The 18,264-nt window shown below is 38.6% G+C and overlaps 5 protein-coding genes across 7 annotated transcripts in view; 2 read left to right on the top strand and 3 right to left on the bottom strand.

Annotated features, from left to right (window-relative positions):
• Window positions 1–6,533, top strand: part of LOC109597857 (A disintegrin and metalloproteinase with thrombospondin motifs 9) — a 36,470-nt gene extending 29,937 nt beyond the window's left edge. For 2 of the 3 annotated variants that reach the window (XM_049968574.1, XM_049968573.1), the window contains exons 12-31: window positions 545–695; window positions 748–857; window positions 913–993; window positions 1,056–1,217; window positions 1,275–1,363; window positions 1,415–1,594; window positions 1,654–1,824; window positions 1,881–2,130; window positions 2,501–2,734; window positions 2,786–2,987; window positions 3,040–3,201; window positions 3,262–3,564; window positions 3,621–3,704; window positions 3,761–4,129; window positions 4,194–4,367; window positions 4,476–4,691; window positions 4,748–4,889; window positions 4,951–5,134; window positions 5,184–5,320; window positions 5,376–6,533. In XM_049968574.1, coding sequence (XP_049824531.1) covers window positions 545–695; window positions 748–857; window positions 913–993; window positions 1,056–1,217; window positions 1,275–1,363; window positions 1,415–1,594; window positions 1,654–1,824; window positions 1,881–2,130; window positions 2,501–2,734; window positions 2,786–2,987; window positions 3,040–3,201; window positions 3,262–3,564; window positions 3,621–3,704; window positions 3,761–4,129; window positions 4,194–4,367; window positions 4,476–4,691; window positions 4,748–4,889; window positions 4,951–5,134; window positions 5,184–5,320; window positions 5,376–5,668 — 3,694 coding nt within the window. In that variant the 3' untranslated portion in view covers window positions 5,669–6,533. The remainder of the gene's footprint in view (window positions 1–544; window positions 696–747; window positions 858–912; window positions 994–1,055; window positions 1,218–1,274; window positions 1,364–1,414; window positions 1,595–1,653; window positions 1,825–1,880; window positions 2,131–2,500; window positions 2,735–2,785; window positions 2,988–3,039; window positions 3,202–3,261; window positions 3,565–3,620; window positions 3,705–3,760; window positions 4,130–4,193; window positions 4,368–4,475; window positions 4,692–4,747; window positions 4,890–4,950; window positions 5,135–5,183; window positions 5,321–5,375) is intronic. The other variant, XM_049968575.1, reaches the window with a different exon arrangement.
• A 1,537-nt stretch (window positions 6,534–8,070) lies between these two features.
• Window positions 8,071–12,427, bottom strand: LOC109597849 (glycogen [starch] synthase). Its single transcript, XM_020013629.2, has 11 exons — window positions 12,225–12,427; window positions 11,437–11,593; window positions 10,319–10,692; window positions 10,057–10,254; window positions 9,742–10,004; window positions 9,559–9,679; window positions 9,334–9,500; window positions 9,086–9,278; window positions 8,647–9,033; window positions 8,393–8,593; window positions 8,071–8,338 (listed from the first exon to the last, which is right to left on the bottom strand). The coding sequence occupies exons 2-11, from the start codon at window positions 11,576–11,578 to the stop codon at window positions 8,315–8,317; spliced, it is 2,070 nt and encodes a 689-aa protein (XP_019869188.1). The 5' UTR covers window positions 11,579–11,593; window positions 12,225–12,427; the 3' UTR covers window positions 8,071–8,314.
• Window positions 12,428–12,982: 555 nt separating this feature from the next.
• LOC109597860 (E3 ubiquitin-protein ligase FANCL) lies at window positions 12,983–14,448 on the top strand. Its single transcript, XM_020013641.2, has 5 exons — window positions 12,983–13,134; window positions 13,189–13,753; window positions 13,809–14,155; window positions 14,213–14,281; window positions 14,332–14,448. The coding sequence occupies exons 1-5, from the start codon at window positions 13,036–13,038 to the stop codon at window positions 14,359–14,361; spliced, it is 1,110 nt and encodes a 369-aa protein (XP_019869200.1). The 5' UTR covers window positions 12,983–13,035; the 3' UTR covers window positions 14,362–14,448.
• Window positions 14,449–14,478: 30 nt separating this feature from the next.
• Window positions 14,479–16,687, bottom strand: LOC109597803 (bromodomain-containing protein 7). The gene is made up of 3 exons (XM_020013576.2): window positions 15,642–16,687; window positions 15,022–15,579; window positions 14,479–14,965 (listed from the first exon to the last, which is right to left on the bottom strand). The coding sequence occupies exons 1-3, from the start codon at window positions 16,603–16,605 to the stop codon at window positions 14,541–14,543; spliced, it is 1,947 nt and encodes a 648-aa protein (XP_019869135.2). The 5' UTR covers window positions 16,606–16,687; the 3' UTR covers window positions 14,479–14,540.
• Window positions 16,688–16,852: 165 nt separating this feature from the next.
• Window positions 16,853–18,036, bottom strand: LOC109597796 (zinc finger protein 558). Its single transcript, XM_020013568.2, has 2 exons — window positions 17,917–18,036; window positions 16,853–17,864 (listed from the first exon to the last, which is right to left on the bottom strand). The coding sequence occupies exons 1-2, from the start codon at window positions 18,034–18,036 to the stop codon at window positions 16,884–16,886; spliced, it is 1,101 nt and encodes a 366-aa protein (XP_019869127.2). The 3' UTR covers window positions 16,853–16,883.
• Between the last annotated feature and the right edge of the window lie 228 nt (window positions 18,037–18,264).

Genomic DNA, 18,264 nt, shown 5'->3' with positions numbered 1-18,264 from the left:
AAAGAAAGCGCCGATTTCCGTTTTCGGTTGTTGGGAGCGCGTGGAAATCTCCGACGATCTGGGACATTCATTGGAAATTGTGCCCGATTTTTTCCTGCGGGAGAAAACGTTTTAATTACATAAATCGTTGCAGTAAAAGAAGATCTAGTAGTAAAATTGAAAACAATTTAAATTGTCAATTTTCAGCATTCAATTCAGTATTGTTTTCTCTAATACGCCACCAAATTTCAATGGTTTATATAACTATTATAGTTACACCTTGTGGACAAAAAAGAATGAAAGAACATAAATATATCTACTCGTTGATAGATGGCAGAACGTTGTGGTTGACAAAGTTAGGCAAATGGGATTACTCGAAACGCATATTTCAGCGTTCAATTCAGCATTGTTTTCTCCAATACAACACCAAATTTCAATAGTTTATTAGAATAATTACACCTTGTGGACAAAAGAGAATGAATGAAGTTAGGCAACTCATCTCACTCGAAACGCATATTTCACTCCAATAACGCAAAATAAATATTCTATTTTATTATTTTTTTAGTACACCTAGGGCAAAATGCCTTTTAAACTCCCCCACCAACGAAATGAAAGGAATCGGGGATGACAGTTTTAAATTACCCGGAGAACTGTTCGACGTTAACACCCAGTGCCAACTAGAATATGGCGATGAAATGCGAGTTTGTTCTTACATGGTATGTTTACTAATTAAACTTGTGGCATTTAATAATTATGGTAATTTTCAAGACGACGTGTCGGAATTTGTGGTGTACACCTGAAAAGAAGGACGGCGAAAAAGAGGGCTGCATTAGTATGTTGTTGCCATTAGCTGAAGGAACAAGATGTGAATACAACAAGTAACTAAGTCAAAGTCAAATTTAAGGGAAGACAACTAAAATTATTTTTTCGTAGGTGGTGTTACCAAGGGGAGTGTCGTAGTGAGAACAGATCGATCCTCGTGCCGATAGATGGCGGCTGGGGCGAATGGGGGAAGTACGTTCGTTATATCATTCAAATCCGTTAATAAAACTACAATTTTTTGTTGTTCTTCGTAGATGGGGACCATGTAGTAGGTCCTGCGGAGGCGGCATCATGAAACAGACCCGCAAATGTGACAATCCGACGCCATCAAACGGTGGCAACTTCTGTATGGGTCGCAGGGAACAAATCAGATCATGCAACGTCCAAAACTGCGACGCCAAGGAACCAGACTTTCGGTAAAACAATCTCTTAATAATTTCAACCCCCGATGTTAACTAATCCTTTTCTTGCAGTGCTTTGCAATGTGCTCGGTTCAACGGTGACCCGAAGAACATACCCAATTTGACCAACGATGTTGAGTGGCTGCCAAAATATGGATTAGGTTTGTTTTATCTACACATACATAACATTATTTCATTTAAAACTGTTGTAGAAAAACCTGACGACCGGTGTAAATTGTACTGTCGTCCTAAAAACTCAAACGCCTTCTACGCCTTGAAGGAGAAAGTGGAAGACGGAACTAAATGCGGTTTAACTAGCTTCGACATTTGCGTCAACGGTATTTGCAGAGCTGCAGGCTGTGATAATAAGCTGGACTCGAAAATGAAACTTGGTAAACCTCAATTTGCCTAGTACAAACATCAATTATTGTATTTTTGTTTCCCTTGACAGATGATTGTGGTGTTTGTGGCGGCGACAACAGTAAGTGTCACAAAATCGTCGGCATCTACAACAGATCATCGCCTGGCTACAGTAGAGTCATAAAAATTCCAAAGGGGAGCTCTAACATACTTATTGAGCAATATTCGGAAAGTCCTCACACTCACGACCTAAATTATTTGGGTACTACTCTCAAAAACACCCTTTAATTAATCAATTAAACGGCCTTGTTGTTGTAGTTTTGATGGACATCGAATCAGGCGAATACATCCTCAATGGACACCAGGTGGTGATGAGGGATACCCAGGATATAACGTTCGGAGGGCTGTTTATAAAGTACTCCGGGTCGGACGTACCAGTGGAAAGGATCACCACTTCTAAACACTTCAAACTGCAACGTCCGTTGATGGTGGAGGTTTTATCAGTCGGAAACATAACGGCAGCAAACATCTCGTACAGCTACTACATCGATACAGACAACGCACCACGGTACGTTCTTATTGGTTTAGCAAAAATCTTATTTATAGTATGTTCAGATTGACAATCGTTATGTTTTCTTTCCCCTACAGAAGCAGGTCATCGAACGAATTGGCTAAATACGATTTTAGGAGATTTTATTATAACAGGAGGTACATTGTCAAAAATCAAAAAAAAAAACGAACGAGCGCTTCTTGTGGACAAACTGTTTCGATGTACTTCTTTTATGTCTCTGTTTCTGTAATCTACTAAATTATTTAATACTATCTGGGGCATCTATACTTTGTATAATAAGCAATAACCAACAGATTAGCATATAATAATCACTCACTCTATCCCAACCATCAACTGAACAGACAAATTGAGTTTATTAATTTTTTAGGCACGGTTGGAACCTGAACGAAAGACATTGGACGCCCTGCGACTCGATTTGTACGGGTACTCAGGAGTTACGCCCCTCCTGTGTCGATTTATCAACCGGTATGGTTGTGGACGACAGCAATTGCGTGGACATGGACAGGGCCAGCATGACCCAAACCAGAACCTGCAACTTGCACTGTCAACTGACATGGAACGTGGTGTCACGCGGAGCTTGTTCCAGCGACTGCGGCCCAGGGTACTCAATCATGAACATTAGTTTGTCATATTATTGATGTTTTTGTGGCAGGTACCGTGAAGTTACGTACAATTGTATGAAGGTGGACGTCACGAAGGAGGCGTATGAGGCGTACACGAGCGAGGCGGTGAACAGCCACACGGAAATCGTGGACGAAAGGTGGTGCAGCAACGTACTGTCCAAGCCCACGCTGATGGAGACGTGCACCGGATTGTGTCACAGCACCAGATGGAAATACGAACAATGGACACAAGTATGTGTGCAATTTATAAAGTTCAGAATTGTGTTTAATTGTTGGATTGTAGTGTTCGAAAACGTGCGGCGGCGGCATGCAGCACCGTACCGCCAAATGTGTGGACAGCAACGAACGGGAGATAGACGAGGCCAATTGTCGTGAGCCAAAAATCACCGAAAAAACTTGCAACACAGGACGTTGTCCTTACTGGAGCCCCAGAGACTGGACACCGGTAAGACCCAGTTACAGTGCCTGTTGTAAATTTGGTAAATCTCACTTCTGTTGTTATTAGTGTTCGGTGTCCTGTGGGCGTGGCTTCCGCACCAGGACGTTCTTCTGCCTAATCGACAACCGAGTGTATCCGACGTCCGCCTGCGACGCCAAAGCAATGCCGGATATCCGGGAGGAGTGCAACCAACGACCGTGCGACATAGGTTGGATAACGACGCCTTGGAGCGAGTGTTCAACAACATGCGGCGACGGTATAATGAGGCGGTACGTCTATTGTAGGCGGGACAGAGACCATGTGGACGACGAGTACTGCCGAGACATCCTCAAGCCCAATTCCACCGCTCCCTGTTTCAGCGAATGTCCCGTAAGTACTACATTTAATAAATCAAGTTAAATTATATTGATTTTATGATATTGTAGATCAGCAATTATGACTACGGTGAGAACATGATAGATGACAACTCTATTTATCCTTACGCCTGGAAAACATCTTCTTGGACTGAGGTAAAACAACTTTCCATCAACCACTATAAATGTTACTAATAATTAATGGTTAATAGTGCTCCAAGTCTTGTGGTGGCGGCAAAAAACGTCGACAGGTCGTATGCGAGGACGAAAGAGGTGTGCGAGTACTGAAGGAAAACTGCAACCCCCACGAAAGACCCTTAGACACAATAGATTGCAACAACTTCCCTTGTCCCAACTGGGTATACGGCGACTGGGGAGTATGCAACTCGGACTGCGTGCAAATGCGACAAGTCAGCTGCGAAGATCACACCGGCAACTTCATGAAAGACCACAGTTGCGACGAAAAGAAAAAACCTGCGGTGATACAACGATGCACCCAGTGCAGACACCGACCAGTCGTCAAGGAAAATAGACGCATCACCAATCCGGTGTACGTGTGGAAGGTTGGAAAGTGGAAGCAGGTGAGTACCCTCAATTTCCCAACTTCGTTTCACATTTTTATCATGCTTGCCGACACTCACACAGTGCAACACGGAATGCGGCCAGGGCACGAGACGTCGACAGGTCTATTGTCGCGACACTCTGACGAACGTCACGGTGGTGGACAGTGTATGCAACCTGCAACGCAAGCCGAAGGCCACTCAGCCGTGCGAACAGTATCGATGTGCGCACGCCTGGATCCAAAGCAATTGGTCGCAAGTGAGTTCACGTGACACGCGCATGTTGTCTTTTGCATTCATTGTCTGTCTTCTCTCGTAAGACTTGTAGTTTTTGAATGATTGTTTTAACATTTGTGTGCTGTTGTAGTGCTCAAAGAGTTGTGGACGTGGAATGAAGACAAGGAATGTTACGTGCCATAGAATCTTGCCTGGAGGTGTTGTGAATCCTGAGCCCCTTGAACAAAGAATGATCAGGGATAGTAGTGATTTCTGTAATTTGTACAACAAACCTGTTGCCATGGCTGAGTGCAATTTGGGAAGATGTGAGGACAGGTTCTATTGGACCACTGGCCCTTGGACAGAGGTATATTCTTCTTTTAAGCAACCCAAAAATTTTAACTCATTGAATTGAATTTTTAGTGCCCAAATAGATGTGACGTTAACTCAAGACAAACGAGACGTTTATATTGCGTCAGAAGATCGAACAACAGGAAAGTTAGAAGGAAGTTCTGTGCAAAGGAATTCAGACCTAAGAAGAACAGGAAATGTCCAAGGAAGCCATGTAATTTAACAACTGAAACTCTCATCAGTAGTACAAATAATTAACATTGATTGTTTTGTAGGTTTGTATAGAAACTGTAAAGAGATCCAATTGTACAAAAAGGCACGAGTGAACGATGATTATACCGTTAGAATTGGGAACAAACTTGCCAGTATTTATTGCTATAAAATGGATACTTCTGAACCAGAAGAATTCATTACTTTACAACCAGACACCAAGAACTATGCTGAATTCTACGATAAACGGTAGTAACATAACTAAAAGTTAATTAAACAAACTAATGGAATTTTTTAGGTTGATTGACTTGTCAACATGCCCCTACAACAGGGAACGACGGGACAATTGCCACTGCGACGTGATCGACAGAGACCGACACGGTCTGAGTAACTTTTGGAAGGTTCGACTCAACATCACTTCATTGAAAATCATCAGTGAGTCCCCCAACACCTCAATCAACCCTCCAGCTTACTGATTTTCTTGTTCCAGACACTGATTTCACCTTCTCCAACGTGATCAAAGGCACGAACATCCCCTACGGAACCTCCGGCGATTGTTACAGTTCCCTACGTGACTGTCCTCAAGGTCGCTTCTCCATAGATTTGTCCGGTACGTCGTTCCGCCTCGCCCCTGAGGTGCAGTGGATCAAAAGCGGCAACCACAACGCCACCGCCCGCATCCGTCCCAACAGACATCGCACCGTCTTCGAGGGACAGTGTGGCGGCTACTGCGGCAGATGCGAACCGGATCCACGCTTCGGCTTGCAGCTGGAGGTTACTTAACTTCGTTTTACGTTTTTTTGGGGAGTAAATCGCTGTGATAGAATCGGACACGCGCCTCGTATTTTGTTTAGATTTTTGTCGCGTTCAGTATTACGTTTGAAACTCTTTACTGCCTTTCCTCTTATGTTTTTCTGTTTATTGAGGGAGTTGTAGTTCGGTACGACCATGACAATTTACCCTAGTTAATTGTAATCATCGAGTTCGCCTTCTTCTCCTTTATTTTTTTTCTGAATTTGGAAGGAAATGATTGATTTTAGCGTTTAGAAATTGTGAATTTTTCTTTTGAATTAACTCTCTAGCTAGAAAGAAAAGTATTTTCTTCGATTTTAGTGCCTAAAATGAGAGAAAATATTGTTTCTTTAGAATCCTTTCATTTTTATTTCCTACTCGAACTCATACTGCCAAAACATAAAAACTACTACCTCAAAAACCTCGCTCTCTCTTTAAAACTTAAAAACTTTGCCGAGCTTTTTACGTCGTACTGCCACAGTTTTGTGTACAAAGTGTCCTTATTATATTTGGAGCGTTTTTGTCACGCTCAGATGTTTACTTCAACGTCTATTCTTTCTGCCTCACATTGAGGTGTTTTTGTACCGGCTTTCCGCTTTTTGTCCACGTTTATGTGTATATTATTATTATTATTAATTGACTATTTTAATTACTGGCCGTACGTTTATTATTATTATTATTATTTATTGTCACGTGTATGTTGTAACTTATTTTTTATTATTATTTTTTTATCGTACAATAATTGATTATAATCTGAATATGTTCAGAAGAAGACTGTTTTAATACTCAAAGTTGTTTTGTTTCTATTTTATAAATATTTTTTGTTTGTTTCGGTTCTGTTTGCTGTTCAATCCATCAGCGCTAATTTTTTTTTGTAATCGTAAAAAATTAATAAAAAATGTAATTTTATTTGTTTTATTTTATTAAAATAAAGTTTTCAAAATATTTCACTCATTACAAAATAAGTTATATTGAAGGTAAGTAAAATAAAACACAAATTACATTTATTTGATCTTTTGAATTGCTTTTGTCTGATTTATTGAAAATTCTGTATGTGTAATGACAGTATTAAATAAAAATATATATTACTTGATATATGTTGTTTCATTTTTCCTATCATTTAAACCTAATTTAATATTTTTTTCTTTAAATTTATTTTGTTTCAAAGTCAATTCTGAAAACCTCACTTTACTGAAACTGTAATATGAACATAGAACAAGAAACTAGAATTTTATGTAACACTACTCTTAAATTCAATAAATTTTTCGATATTGTATAAGGATCACAGAAACGCGAGGAGGTATTTTCCCGCCAAAAATGTATCAGGAGTTTTCCCGCCATTTTTTAAAAATTTGAATTTTCCCGCCATTTTTGTATTAGGAGCTACACACCTCCTCGCATTTCTGTTATCCCCATACAAAATTTGAAAATCGCTAAAATTTCATATATTTTGCGATTTTGTATCAGGATCACAGAAACGCGAGGAGGTATTTTCCCGCCAAAAGTGTTCCCGCCATTTTTTAAAAAATTTGAAATTTCCCGCCATTTTTGTATTAGGAGCTACACACCTCCTCGCATTTCTGTTATCCCGATACAAAATTTGAAAATCGCTAAAATTTCATATATTTTGCGATTTTGTATCAGGATCACAGAAACGCGAGGAGGTATTTTCCCGCCAAAAAAGTATCAGGAGTTTTCCCGCCATTTTTAAAAAATTTGAATTTTCCCGCGTTTTCTGTATTAGGAGCTACACACCTCTTACATTTCTGCTATTAATTAAAATTTGCGATTTCTTATGAGCTGTTTTCTCCTCATTTTCGTAACAAAAATTTTCCCGTCTTTTTTTGAATTTATAAATATTTTTTTAAATATTTATTTACTTACCTCTTTTATAATAGGTTTATGTGATATTAGTAAATAAAAGACTAAATTAATTTTAATTTTTATTTATTTGATACTACACTAGTGTGTCGCACAATAATTCAATTTATTTAAACTATTATTTAATACTTTGACAATTCGAGACCGCCAAATATGAAATGAAGTGTAATATTTTACTTATATATATTTTTATGCTAATAATTATTGAATTATTAATTCGTTGCTAGGTTGTTCTATCGCCCTCTATACATAGTATACTGAACTGAGACAGAGTGAAGAACAGGAACCTGTATTGTTGTCAAAATGATATGTAAATAGTTTAATGTATTTGCAACAGATGACACACTTATATATGTACGAAGGTCTGAGAATAATTAAAATTTGAAATTAATCGTTTCTTATACCATAATTCAACAAATTTAGCATTTTTTATTAAGACAACAGAATGGGAGGCGAGTTTCTTGTCATTTCTACTATTCTTTTACAAAATTTAAATTTCCAGGACTACAATATTAATAATTATGAAACGTATATATTTAATATTTTACTATATATATATGTATTTATAATAATGTGATTGTTAACAATATTGCGTAGTTTTGTAGAAATAATGTCTCTGATAATCTCAACAAATTTGTACATCAGTTCTATTGTATCAATTGTAAAATAATTACGGAAGAAAGATAAAAAATAAAACTAGTTCTAGTTTAAAAAACTCATTTAAGAGATTGGCATCCTCATGGTTTCGCTGCTGTTTTATTTTCCCCTCAATTCCTCCAACTAAAACAAAAGAACACATTAATTAATGGTTCAAAGTTAATTAAACCGTCATACTTCTCCTTCGGAGTCGACGGAATCGTTCTCATCGTCGGACCCATGCAGAGAACCGGATGGGGTGGTGAATTTACTGTTGCTCGGCGATGGAGGCTCAGAAAACGGTTTAGGGTACTTCAAAGTACCTATTGCTGAAGAAATTTCCTCCTTATAATCCGGATATACAGTTGTCAAAGCCTTCATCCGCGCTTGTCTGTAATACTATTAAAAAACTTGTTATATTCGGTACAATTTTTAGCGAAAATTATACTTACGACTCCTAGATTCCTCCAGTCTAACATATCACTCAACCGTTCAGTTCTGTTCCTTTGTATGATCCTCTGTCTTCTGTTTAAACGTGCGAAGTCGAACATGTACTGTGCCAACTGTTGTACCGAGTCTTCCAGGCCGATGTACCTCCTGTCAACAACGTAAATTCCGTAAGACATCGGATCGGCAATGTGCTCCTCCATAAAACAACCGAAACCGGACAGATTGGTGGTGATGCTGGGAATTCCCAGAACGGTACATTCGGCCGGAGTGTAACCCCACGGTTCGTAATAACTGGGGAACACACCCAAATGGCAACCTCTCACAAATTCCTCGTAGTCCAAGCCGAATAAGGGGTTAGTGGAGCTCAAAAACTCCGGATGGAACACCATCTTAAAAACATTGATTGTTAGAGAGAGTCTAACGAAGAATTAAAGCAAATACTTTGACTCGATCGTGCGTTGTGTTGAACATGTTGCATCTCCTAACCGAGTTCAGAACAGGATCATTCCAGTCATCGACAACGTTGTGTGTAGTTACTGGAGGTAGGCCGTCTCGCTGCAGTGAAAATATACAACGTTTCAGCCGGATCAGGTCGTCCTTTTGTAGCAGTTCACCGTCCGATGGCAACTTTCCGCTAAAACATGGGATTTTATTACCTAATTGGAGGAGGCAGTGGTCGGATTTATTACCTTAAACATATTTCGTACATGCGTTTGCCAATTTTGCCCTGTATGTCACTTATGGTGTCCCTCAGACTTTTCGTGACGGCGTGGCCACGTAAACTTTCCACGTTGAAGTTGTTGGTTTTGGCGGGGAAGATCAGGAAGGCTACGACTGTAATATCTGGATGAGTTGTCTGGAAAATACATAATTAATTAATACATTGTATGACCAATAGGATTATTATTACTTACTTTCAGGTAATGATTTAATCTTGACAGTGCTTCGATGAATATGTCCGCTCCTTTGTTACCGAATTCATATCGACCAGCGATGAAGAAGTAAAGTGTTTTGTCCAAATCGAAGTCGTAATGACTGTAATAAAATATATTTTCTTAAATCTGTGATTCAAATATTTAAAATAAATGAATACGAACCCATAAAAATGTCCTCGCACGAACTCATGAATTTTTTCTTTGCTAAGGGCGTGCAAGTTTTGGAATTCGTGCAGGGCCGAGAACTTTTTCACGTTCAAACCGTTCGGCGTGATAACGTCAGGTTTACGTTTCAACAAATGTTCAGCCTCGAAGCCGGTGATGTCGGAGACGGTGGTGAAAATGTGACTGAGATGCGCCGCCGCCCTTTCCATGCAGTATCTGTGGTAGATTTGGCGTTTGCCCGCTTCCTCGTCCACTTTAAACTGAAATGGGAACAATTAAATTAAAGAATTGATTAAGTATGTTAGTTTATACTTTGTCTAAGTTGTTGTAGAAGTCGGTGTTGCCGGCGCACAAGTATCGACCTAGGAGTGTGGCATGCGTTGTGAAAACGGTGGCTATTTCCACCTTCCTGGTTCGCAGGACGATTAGGCCAACGCCCGCCTGCCATTCGTGGAAGTGGGCCACAATTTTTGGCGTTCTGTCTGTGTCGGCTTGGGCACAATTCTTAAACTAAAAAGGAATTGTATCATTAAAAAATTGATGACCTTTGTCCTTTGTGTGTGTGTGTGTGTACCTCTTGAATAAAATCAGCAACCATATACCCCAAAATAATGGCATCATTCGACTCGATATCCAGATGGGGCACCCCGATGTTAGTAGTGGACCACAAGTTATCCTTAAACTCGTCCAGTTTCCAGCTGGCTGAGCCGATATCCATCAAAATAATCTGGGGGTTTCCGTCTACCAACCATCTGCCAGTGTGTACCTTGAAACCCCTGTTTCTTAAGGCATCTACAGCCCTGTTTAGACTTTCCGATCCTAAGGGGCCTTCTTCGACTTCAGTGCGTGCGCAGTGTTCTTTGTAGGGGCCGATCAGGCAGTACTGGTCGCCCATTTCTTCCGTTGATATGTACGCTTTTGATCTGATCACTGTGTAGATTCCTCCCACTTAAAATAAAAAAACAAATTGAAAAAAACTGCTTAAATGTTACATAACTGTAACATTTTAAATTGTAACGAAATCCAATTGGAAGTACTAACTAGCTGTAGAAAGTTAAAGAAATAATTTTTGTGACTAATATATTAAGAATACTACTTAACACAATTGAAATTAAAAACATGATAAGTAAATTACCGACTTTCAAGAAGTATTACTTAATTTTAACAATTTAAATTGTAACAAAATCCAATTGAAAATATTAATTAGCTGTTGAAAGTTACATAAATAATTCTTGTGACTAATATATTAAGACTATTATAAAACAGAATTGAAATTAAGAACTAAATTGATAAATTATCGACTTTAAAAAAGTGTTACATAACTGTAACATTTTAAATTGTAACGAAACCCAATTGGAAGTATTAACTAGCTGTAGAAAGTTAAAGAAATAATTCTTGTGACTAAAATATTAAGAATTGTACTTAACACGATTGAAATTAAGAACGAAATAAGTAAATTATCAAGTTTGAAGAAGTGTTACGTAACTTTAACATTTTAAATTGTAACAAAATCCAATTGGAAGTGTTAATTATCTGTTGAAAGTTACAGAAATAATTCTAGTAACAAATATATTAAGAATAAAATTAAAATTAGGAACTAAATTATAACAATTTAAATTATCCAATTGGATGTGAATTGAACTTCAAATATTATTTTTTCAATTGAAGATGGAATTACAACAGTTTTAGTACCTTTGTTGGCCACTTCCCACGCAATTTCGAAGGTCCATCGGTTCTCTTCCTCGGCGGCGAGTCCTTTGTCCATACAAGCCAACAAGTTGCTGTACGACTCGCCGCGATAAAAGCGACGTGACGACGAACGGTCGCGCGACATTTTATTACTTTCTACCTGTAAAATAAATACTTTTTTATGCAATTTTAATTATTTTATTAAACATTCACGCACTATTTTGTTTCTTGTATTGAATTTAACACTTTTATGTCAGAAATTAGAAGGTAAAATATTTGTTTAGTTGAGGATAATTAAACTAATGTATTTTTTGTAAAATCACTATTTTAATAATGTGTCACTCTATTTTTAAACTAGGAAAACGCCGCATTTCAGTCTATTTTAGTTTTATGCACTTTAATAAATAGTGTCATGGCTAACTAGAAACTTAAATAATTTTTTCAAAAAAACTTGGCAATTGATACAGATTAAATAAAAAAAATTAAACCGGTGACGTAGAAACTATTAATACTGTTTTCTAATTTGGTTTATCAACGCGATGTTTATATTTATAACTATCGATTGCGTTTTATCTCGCTGCAAATTACAAAATAATAAACATAATCCACATATAAATTTTTTTTATAGTTAAGTGCAATAGGGTCAAACCCACACACTTTCCCCCCAAATAATTAAAGCACGCGCCCCAAGATGAATGAAATTATGCGGGCACTCGATCAAAGAGACCATTACGAAAAAAATTCGTACACACACGAACACAAAATAAAAAAAAAATAAACCATCTACTCACCGACTTCGTACGATAATTTTTTTATTAAACACTCCGTCTCAGGGAGCGGACAATTGGCTGGACTAAAATGTTCAATTAAAACACACCGCGACTGTATGGATTTGTTGGGGTGCACTGACGGCGGACGACGTGGTGCACGATTAAAAACCTGGCGCCCGTTTAAATGCCGGGTTCGCGTTCGAGGATCCGATCGGAATGAGAGAAGGTGACCTTTGCTGAAAAACAATCGGATCGGGGGACGTACGTTCATGAAATTTCAGAATAGTCCCAGCGGCCCGGGCACTCGCGAACGTTCGTGAAGCGGCGTAGTTCCAGTGTCACAAATCTGAAACGTTTAATATGTTAACACAAGTTTTTGTACTTCGGTTTGTTGTTAATTTTGTTGTTGTTAGTAATTTTTATGGGAAACAACAATATTTTTCACCCAGTTTGTTTATTTAACTACAATTTTGTGTTTAAATTGCATAAAAACAGTTTTTAAGTTTTAAAATTTGTCAAATATTTAAACGTCTACAGTTTAAGTTAGTTTAAAATAGTTCAGTTGCCACAACCTTAAACATTTCATAAATAGATTTTTCAGTAACTAATTTAAAATAAATGTTGATTTATTTCTTATTTTTTTGTATAACATTTTCATTATTATCAACTTTTTGTAAAGTATTTATTAATTTCTTAATGGATAACCGCCGTGAACATTTTTAAATACATACAAAAGTCTATCTACCATTTTAAAGTTTTCTTATGTTTATTTACACAATATTTATCAAAATATTCAAATTCCTGATTATGTTATTACAATTTACGTGCAAAAATGAGCGATACCGACCTAGAACTGTTAATCCAATACCCTTTAATACAAAAACACGTGAACAACAACGAAATAACTTACAAAGGAATCGTTGAAATAAACGCAAGTTAATTTTAAAACATTTACCCAACAAACAACTTAAAAAATTGTTTCCAGGATGAAGATTTTCGAATTGAACTAAAACAAACGCAGAATTTCTTTAAATTCACCGAACTGAACGACTTAAATGGACACACAAGTGAATTGAACACCCTTTTAGTGGACAAACGAAACGTTTTGGATGTGCTAAGAACTTTCAAAGACTTCGTCATTAAAACGCTGCCTAAATGTGCCAAAATTAACCCGGTTTCGCGTTACAGAACGGTTCTACAACAATACAATGAATTTACAAAGTTTTACCTCAACTTAAAGACATGTAGATTGTTACCTGATTTAACGAGGATTTGTTTATCATTTACGGATGACGGGCAACGAATACACGGCTTGGAAATAGCCGTCGACCCGGCGGAGAAAATTAATTACTTCAAGTTGGAGAACTACGATTTGCCCAAGCAAAAATTCAAAATAAACTCCAACTTAATTGTGTTGTTCGAGGAGGTTTTGGGTGTTGTTGACCAATTGCAGCCATATTTCAATTTTATGGATACCTTGGACAGCTCGTCGTGCGTTTTGGATCCGCTGCATGCTAAAAAGTGCGACAGTTATAGGAGAATTAACCTTGGTTTAATTAACTTACATTTTACTTAATAATTTGTTTAATAAAACTTTTATTTTAGGTGAGAATGCCTCTGTTTTGGTCACAGTGGACCCGTACAACGTTAATCAGCGGCCCGATTTGAAGTTTTTGGGGCCGGAACGTATTGTTGATTTGTACAGGAGTAGACTAAATGATAATCTTGAATCTTGGGATTATAACAATGATCCTTTTCAACAACTCTTACATTTATTAGGTCTGGAAGAGTTCCCTCAAAACAATAAACAATCAAATTCCGATATGGAGTTGTTGAAGAACGACCAGGAGTGCGCAATTTGTTATTCATTTAATTTAGGACAAAAAGTTCCAGATGTTGTTTGTAAAAATGAGAGTTGTGAGAATGTTTTCCACAATGAATGTTTGTTTGAGGTATTTTTATTTGTTATTATACAATAAAGGTAACTATTTACGTTTTAAATTTTTTAGTGGTTGATGTCTATTAATGCTAAAAGAGTTTATTATGAGATTATTGGATCCTGTCCAAATTGTGAAAAGGTATTTGTGTATTTTGTTGTCTTATTTATGATCAACTTTATATATTTTAGCCAATTTCTTGTATAAATCCACTGAACTGAACGAAGACGTTACTAGAAAAACAATGTTTTTATATATTATACCAAATTTTGTTAAAATATTTTTGATTCAATAAAAATATGTTATCTTATTATTATGAGGGATAACAAATACATACGTCGTTGTTAAATATTTTTTGTTATACAATCTTACAAAGGTAAAACACTAATTAATACAAAACTTATTCCATAAAAATCTCCTCAATAGTTTTGTCGTCATCCCTTAAAGGACTCTGCGATAAATTGGGCTCACTCTCCAAAAATTGCCTCAATTCACTCTCCAGATCAGCCACCTCCACTTCTTGCACCATGCCTAATGCCTTCCTGATCCCACCAACGGATGCAATTTCCCCTGGTGGCACCCGTTTCGCTATACCAGTCAAATTTTCTGTTATATTGTCGGCAATTTGTATTTCTTCGTCGTTGGGAGGCGGGCAATTGTTTAAATGCAAGGGAGGCGGCTGGGAGAGCCGTTGGTATTGGGTTTTCTGCAGCTTTTCGAGCAGCTGCGCCATGGAATCCAGCCTTTGTTGGAGCTCGTGTCGTTCTTCGGCCACCCGAATCTCCTCCTCCATTTGGTCGAGGAAGTTCACGTCGATTCCAAGATCTGAAATTGACTTACGTTAGTATGAACATCAATAAAACATAAATTAGATAATTTACCTTGAAGACTCTTCAATTCGTCCACGTTAATCTTCACAGCATCAATAGGTTTGACCTCGAGCACAGTCTTGATGGCCTCCTCTTCCTGTCTCAGCTTCTTGTTCTCCTCCAGCACCGTTTTCGTTTTGCTGTGGTCCCCGCCAGTCAACAGGTCCAGCAAACTGTCCGCCAAATGCGTCGCATAGTCACTATCCTTAACGTAATCCTGGATCGACTCCGCGTACTGGGTCGCAAGGTCCGACCCGTACGTCTGATAAACCAGGTCGCTTTCCTCCTTCGTCAAGTTGGAGAAGGCCGAGTCGTAGCTGGGGGCGTAGCTGCCAAACGCCCCGTAATACAAGGGTTTGACAGGTTTGGCCACGTTCCTGCGATCCTCGCGGAATCCGCTTATTTGGCTCGTGCCCTCGGTCAGTTTGCCAGTCAGTTGGCCGAGGAGGACGGGCCGCTTTTTGGTGCCGGGGATAACGCCGTCGCCCCCAATCAGAATATTTAAATGGGTGGTACCATCTTTCTTCTGCTTCAGGAATCCCATGCCAGGAGCTCCCTTATTACTTTGCACTGAAAAACAAATTAATTAATTAATTAACCTAGTAGATCAAATGGATGGACCTAAAACATACTTAATTTAGCCTTGGCTTCTCTGGCGGCGATTTGACTCTTGACCAGGATTTCTTCGGCCGTCAAGTCATCTTGAATAGCTTCGAATTTGCTGGCCGGCATCCTTCGTTTCACCTCCCCGAACTGATCCTCGTCGTGCTCATCCTGTGGCCTTATCTGCCTCAACTCCGGCGTTATTTCGAAGCCGACATCCTGACTCGTTATCTCCGGAATTAAGTTTAGCATCCACCCTAACTTCTCTGGCACCATCATTTTCAAACCATGATGTAACAGCTTTTTACTTGCCTTATAGTAGATAGTATCAACTTGGTTGTACTTCATGGCATTTGTGCACATGAGCTTGAAGTCCTCAATGAACTCATTGAGGGTGTGATATTCATTCTCCTCCACTTTTTGTCGCATTGTGCTGAAATCCATTGGTTGGGTGATTATGGTTGAGTAACCAGGTGCAATGTTGTCGGTGACGGGCCAGGCAAAAAACTGTTGCGGGTCCTTTTTCTCCAGCAGACCAAGTAAATGTTCCAGACCTTTCGACAGTGGAGTCCTCTCTTGAATCTTCTTAATGACGCACGTCCTCAGCTCTCTGTCTCTGCTGGGGCTTAGAGGTTGGGCGTACTGATTGGCCGGCAAATCGTCCGTACTAGTTCCGACACTGATCTCACCTTCGAACTCCTCCCGTTTCCGTTTCTTCTCCTTGTGCCTGTGCCGTTTCTCCCTGTCCTTGTTCTTGTCCTTTTTCTTTTTCTTTTTCTTGGACTTTTTGTGGTGGCGAGATATCGAATAGGGATCGTTCGGGTCCACTTGCAAGTCGTCGTCCATCGGGAATTCGGTCATATGTTCCGGGGTGTTTTGGCTGCCCACTTTCAGGATCAGTTTCAATCCGCCGGTTGATTCGTGGCGGTCTTTCTTGTCCGATTTGTGCTTTTTGTGTTTTTTGACTTGGGGCGTGTGTTGTGGCGACGACATTTCGTTTTTTATTTGACACAAAGGGTAAATACTTCAATCACAAGTAACAGCAACAACAAAAACTGGAAACGTCAAGATTTTAGGTTAGCTTGTTTTGATTGGACGCCTGTGAGACATCTAGACGAAATGATTAAAAGTTGCTGATTTATTTTTACAGATTCCTACTTGACTTAGAAACATAATTAAAGAAAACTGTAATAAAACAAAAGATTAATATGTAAATTTTATTTAAATATAAAAACCCTTTACAAGAGTCCTTATTTCATGTGCAAATTGAGTTAAGTTTTTAGAATATTATGTGCAGTCTTCATGTGCTGTTTCACATAACTTTTGTCGACGAAAGCCTTACCGCAATCGTCGCACTTGAAGGGCCTTTCCCCCGTGTGCGTCCTCAAATGCTTTTCCAACTTGTTCCGATCGAAATACGACTTGGGACAAACGTGACAATACTTCTTGACCCTCTCTTTGGCTTCTTCGCCGCTACCTATCCCGTGCACCCTAAACAGGTGGACGTCCAGACTCTTCTTGTGCTTGTAACTTTGCAGGCAGTGCTCGCACTTGAACGGCACGAAATCAACGTGCGTTTCCATATGCCTGTTCAACACCGAGTTATTGATGAAGCGGCGTCCGCACACACGGCACGTAAAGTTCCGTTCGCCGGTATGCGTCTTGACGTGCGTATCCAGGTTGATTTTCAACGGGAAACGCTTGTCGCAGTACTTGCAGACGTGCTTCCACTGGTTCTTATCACCGTGCACACACATTTTGTGCTTGTACAGGTCGCTGGACGTCTTGAACGCCTTTGGACATTGTTTGCATGCATAATTTCGAGTCTCCTTGTGGATTTTCTCATGGTGGTTGAGATCACTGGTTGTTATGAACCCTTTACCACAATATGAACATATGTACGCTCGTTCTTTGTTGTGGTAACGTTTGTGGGCGTTCAAATAGACCTGCGAAGTGAACGAGCTCTCGCACTGATCACATTTGTACGGTTTTGCTGTTGCGTGCACATTTTTTATATGACGTTTCAGCAAGTATTTGTTTTTGAAGGTGCCATCACAGATGTTGCATTTGGTTGTTGTTGTTGGTTCAGTTTCAGGCAAGTCAGTTAGGTTGTCTTGGTCTGTATCATCACAGTAGGTTTCAGTTTTTGTTCTCTTCGTTATGTACGATTGGATGCAACGTTCACGGAACGCGTAAGTTTTGTTCAAATCTTGTAAACAGTTCGTACACAAAGCTGTAGGGATTATCCATTGCTAAAAAATTGTGTTTATTTTACATGGACATTTTATTTATGGTATGGTATACCACTTCTGGGACTAGTTTACGTAATTTTTCTATAACAGAGTCTCTTTCCTTAGAGTTTTCATTTATGATTTCTAAGTTTTCGTTGTTACTCAAACAAATGTCACAAATGTTTGTTGACATTCTATGCTTTGTTTCACACACAGATCACTCAATTAGAATTAAATCAACCGGTTTTTTACATTAATCTATCGAGTGGCTCCATCTGTCGGACATGGTAAAATTTGAATCTGATTATTTTATAATAGCTAAATTTTTTAATAAATATCAGTGAACCTTAAATTAATAACTCAAATTAAATAAGTAAACATTTAATTATAAGATTTAAGAACTAATAATGCTTTCTTATAT

The sequence above is a fragment of the Aethina tumida genome, chromosome 6 (genome assembly GCF_024364675.1).
Source record: "Aethina tumida isolate Nest 87 chromosome 6, icAetTumi1.1, whole genome shotgun sequence".
In the NCBI taxonomy this organism is placed as follows: Eukaryota; Metazoa; Arthropoda; class Insecta; order Coleoptera; family Nitidulidae; genus Aethina; species Aethina tumida.
The sequence above is the reverse complement of the archived record's forward strand: the minus strand, read 5'-3'. Positions and strand labels throughout refer to the sequence as shown.

Coding starts and splice junctions, on each gene's coding strand:
- LOC109597849 (XM_020013629.2), bottom strand. CDS start 11,578: ATGTCGCGCGACCGTTCGTCGTCACGTCGCTTTTATCGCGGCGAGTCG. Junction 10,005..10,056: donor TCTACAACAACTTAGACAAA/GTATAAACTAAC, acceptor TTCCCATTTCAG/TTTAAAGTGGACGAGGAAGC. Junction 9,279..9,333: donor ATGTACGAAATATGTTTAAG/GTAATAAATCCG, acceptor CCCATGTTTTAG/CGGAAAGTTGCCATCGGACG.
- LOC109597860 (XM_020013641.2), top strand. CDS start 13,036: ATGAGCGATACCGACCTAGAACTGTTAATCCAATACCCTTTAATACAA. Junction 13,135..13,188: donor AAGGAATCGTTGAAATAAAC/GCAAGTTAATTT, acceptor AATTGTTTCCAG/GATGAAGATTTTCGAATTGA. Junction 14,156..14,212: donor ACAATGAATGTTTGTTTGAG/GTATTTTTATTT, acceptor TAAATTTTTTAG/TGGTTGATGTCTATTAATGC.
- LOC109597803 (XM_020013576.2), bottom strand. CDS start 16,605: ATGTCGTCGCCACAACACACGCCCCAAGTCAAAAAACACAAAAAGCAC. Junction 15,580..15,641: donor AGAAGCCAAGGCTAAATTAA/GTATGTTTTAGG, acceptor TTTGTTTTTCAG/TGCAAAGTAATAAGGGAGCT. Junction 14,966..15,021: donor CGAATTGAAGAGTCTTCAAG/GTAAATTATCTA, acceptor AGTCAATTTCAG/ATCTTGGAATCGACGTGAAC.
- LOC109597796 (XM_020013568.2), bottom strand. CDS start 18,036: ATGTCAACAAACATTTGTGACATTTGTTTGAGTAACAACGAAAACTTA. Junction 17,865..17,916: donor GTAAACTAGTCCCAGAAGTG/GTATACCATACC, acceptor ACAATTTTTTAG/CAATGGATAATCCCTACAGC.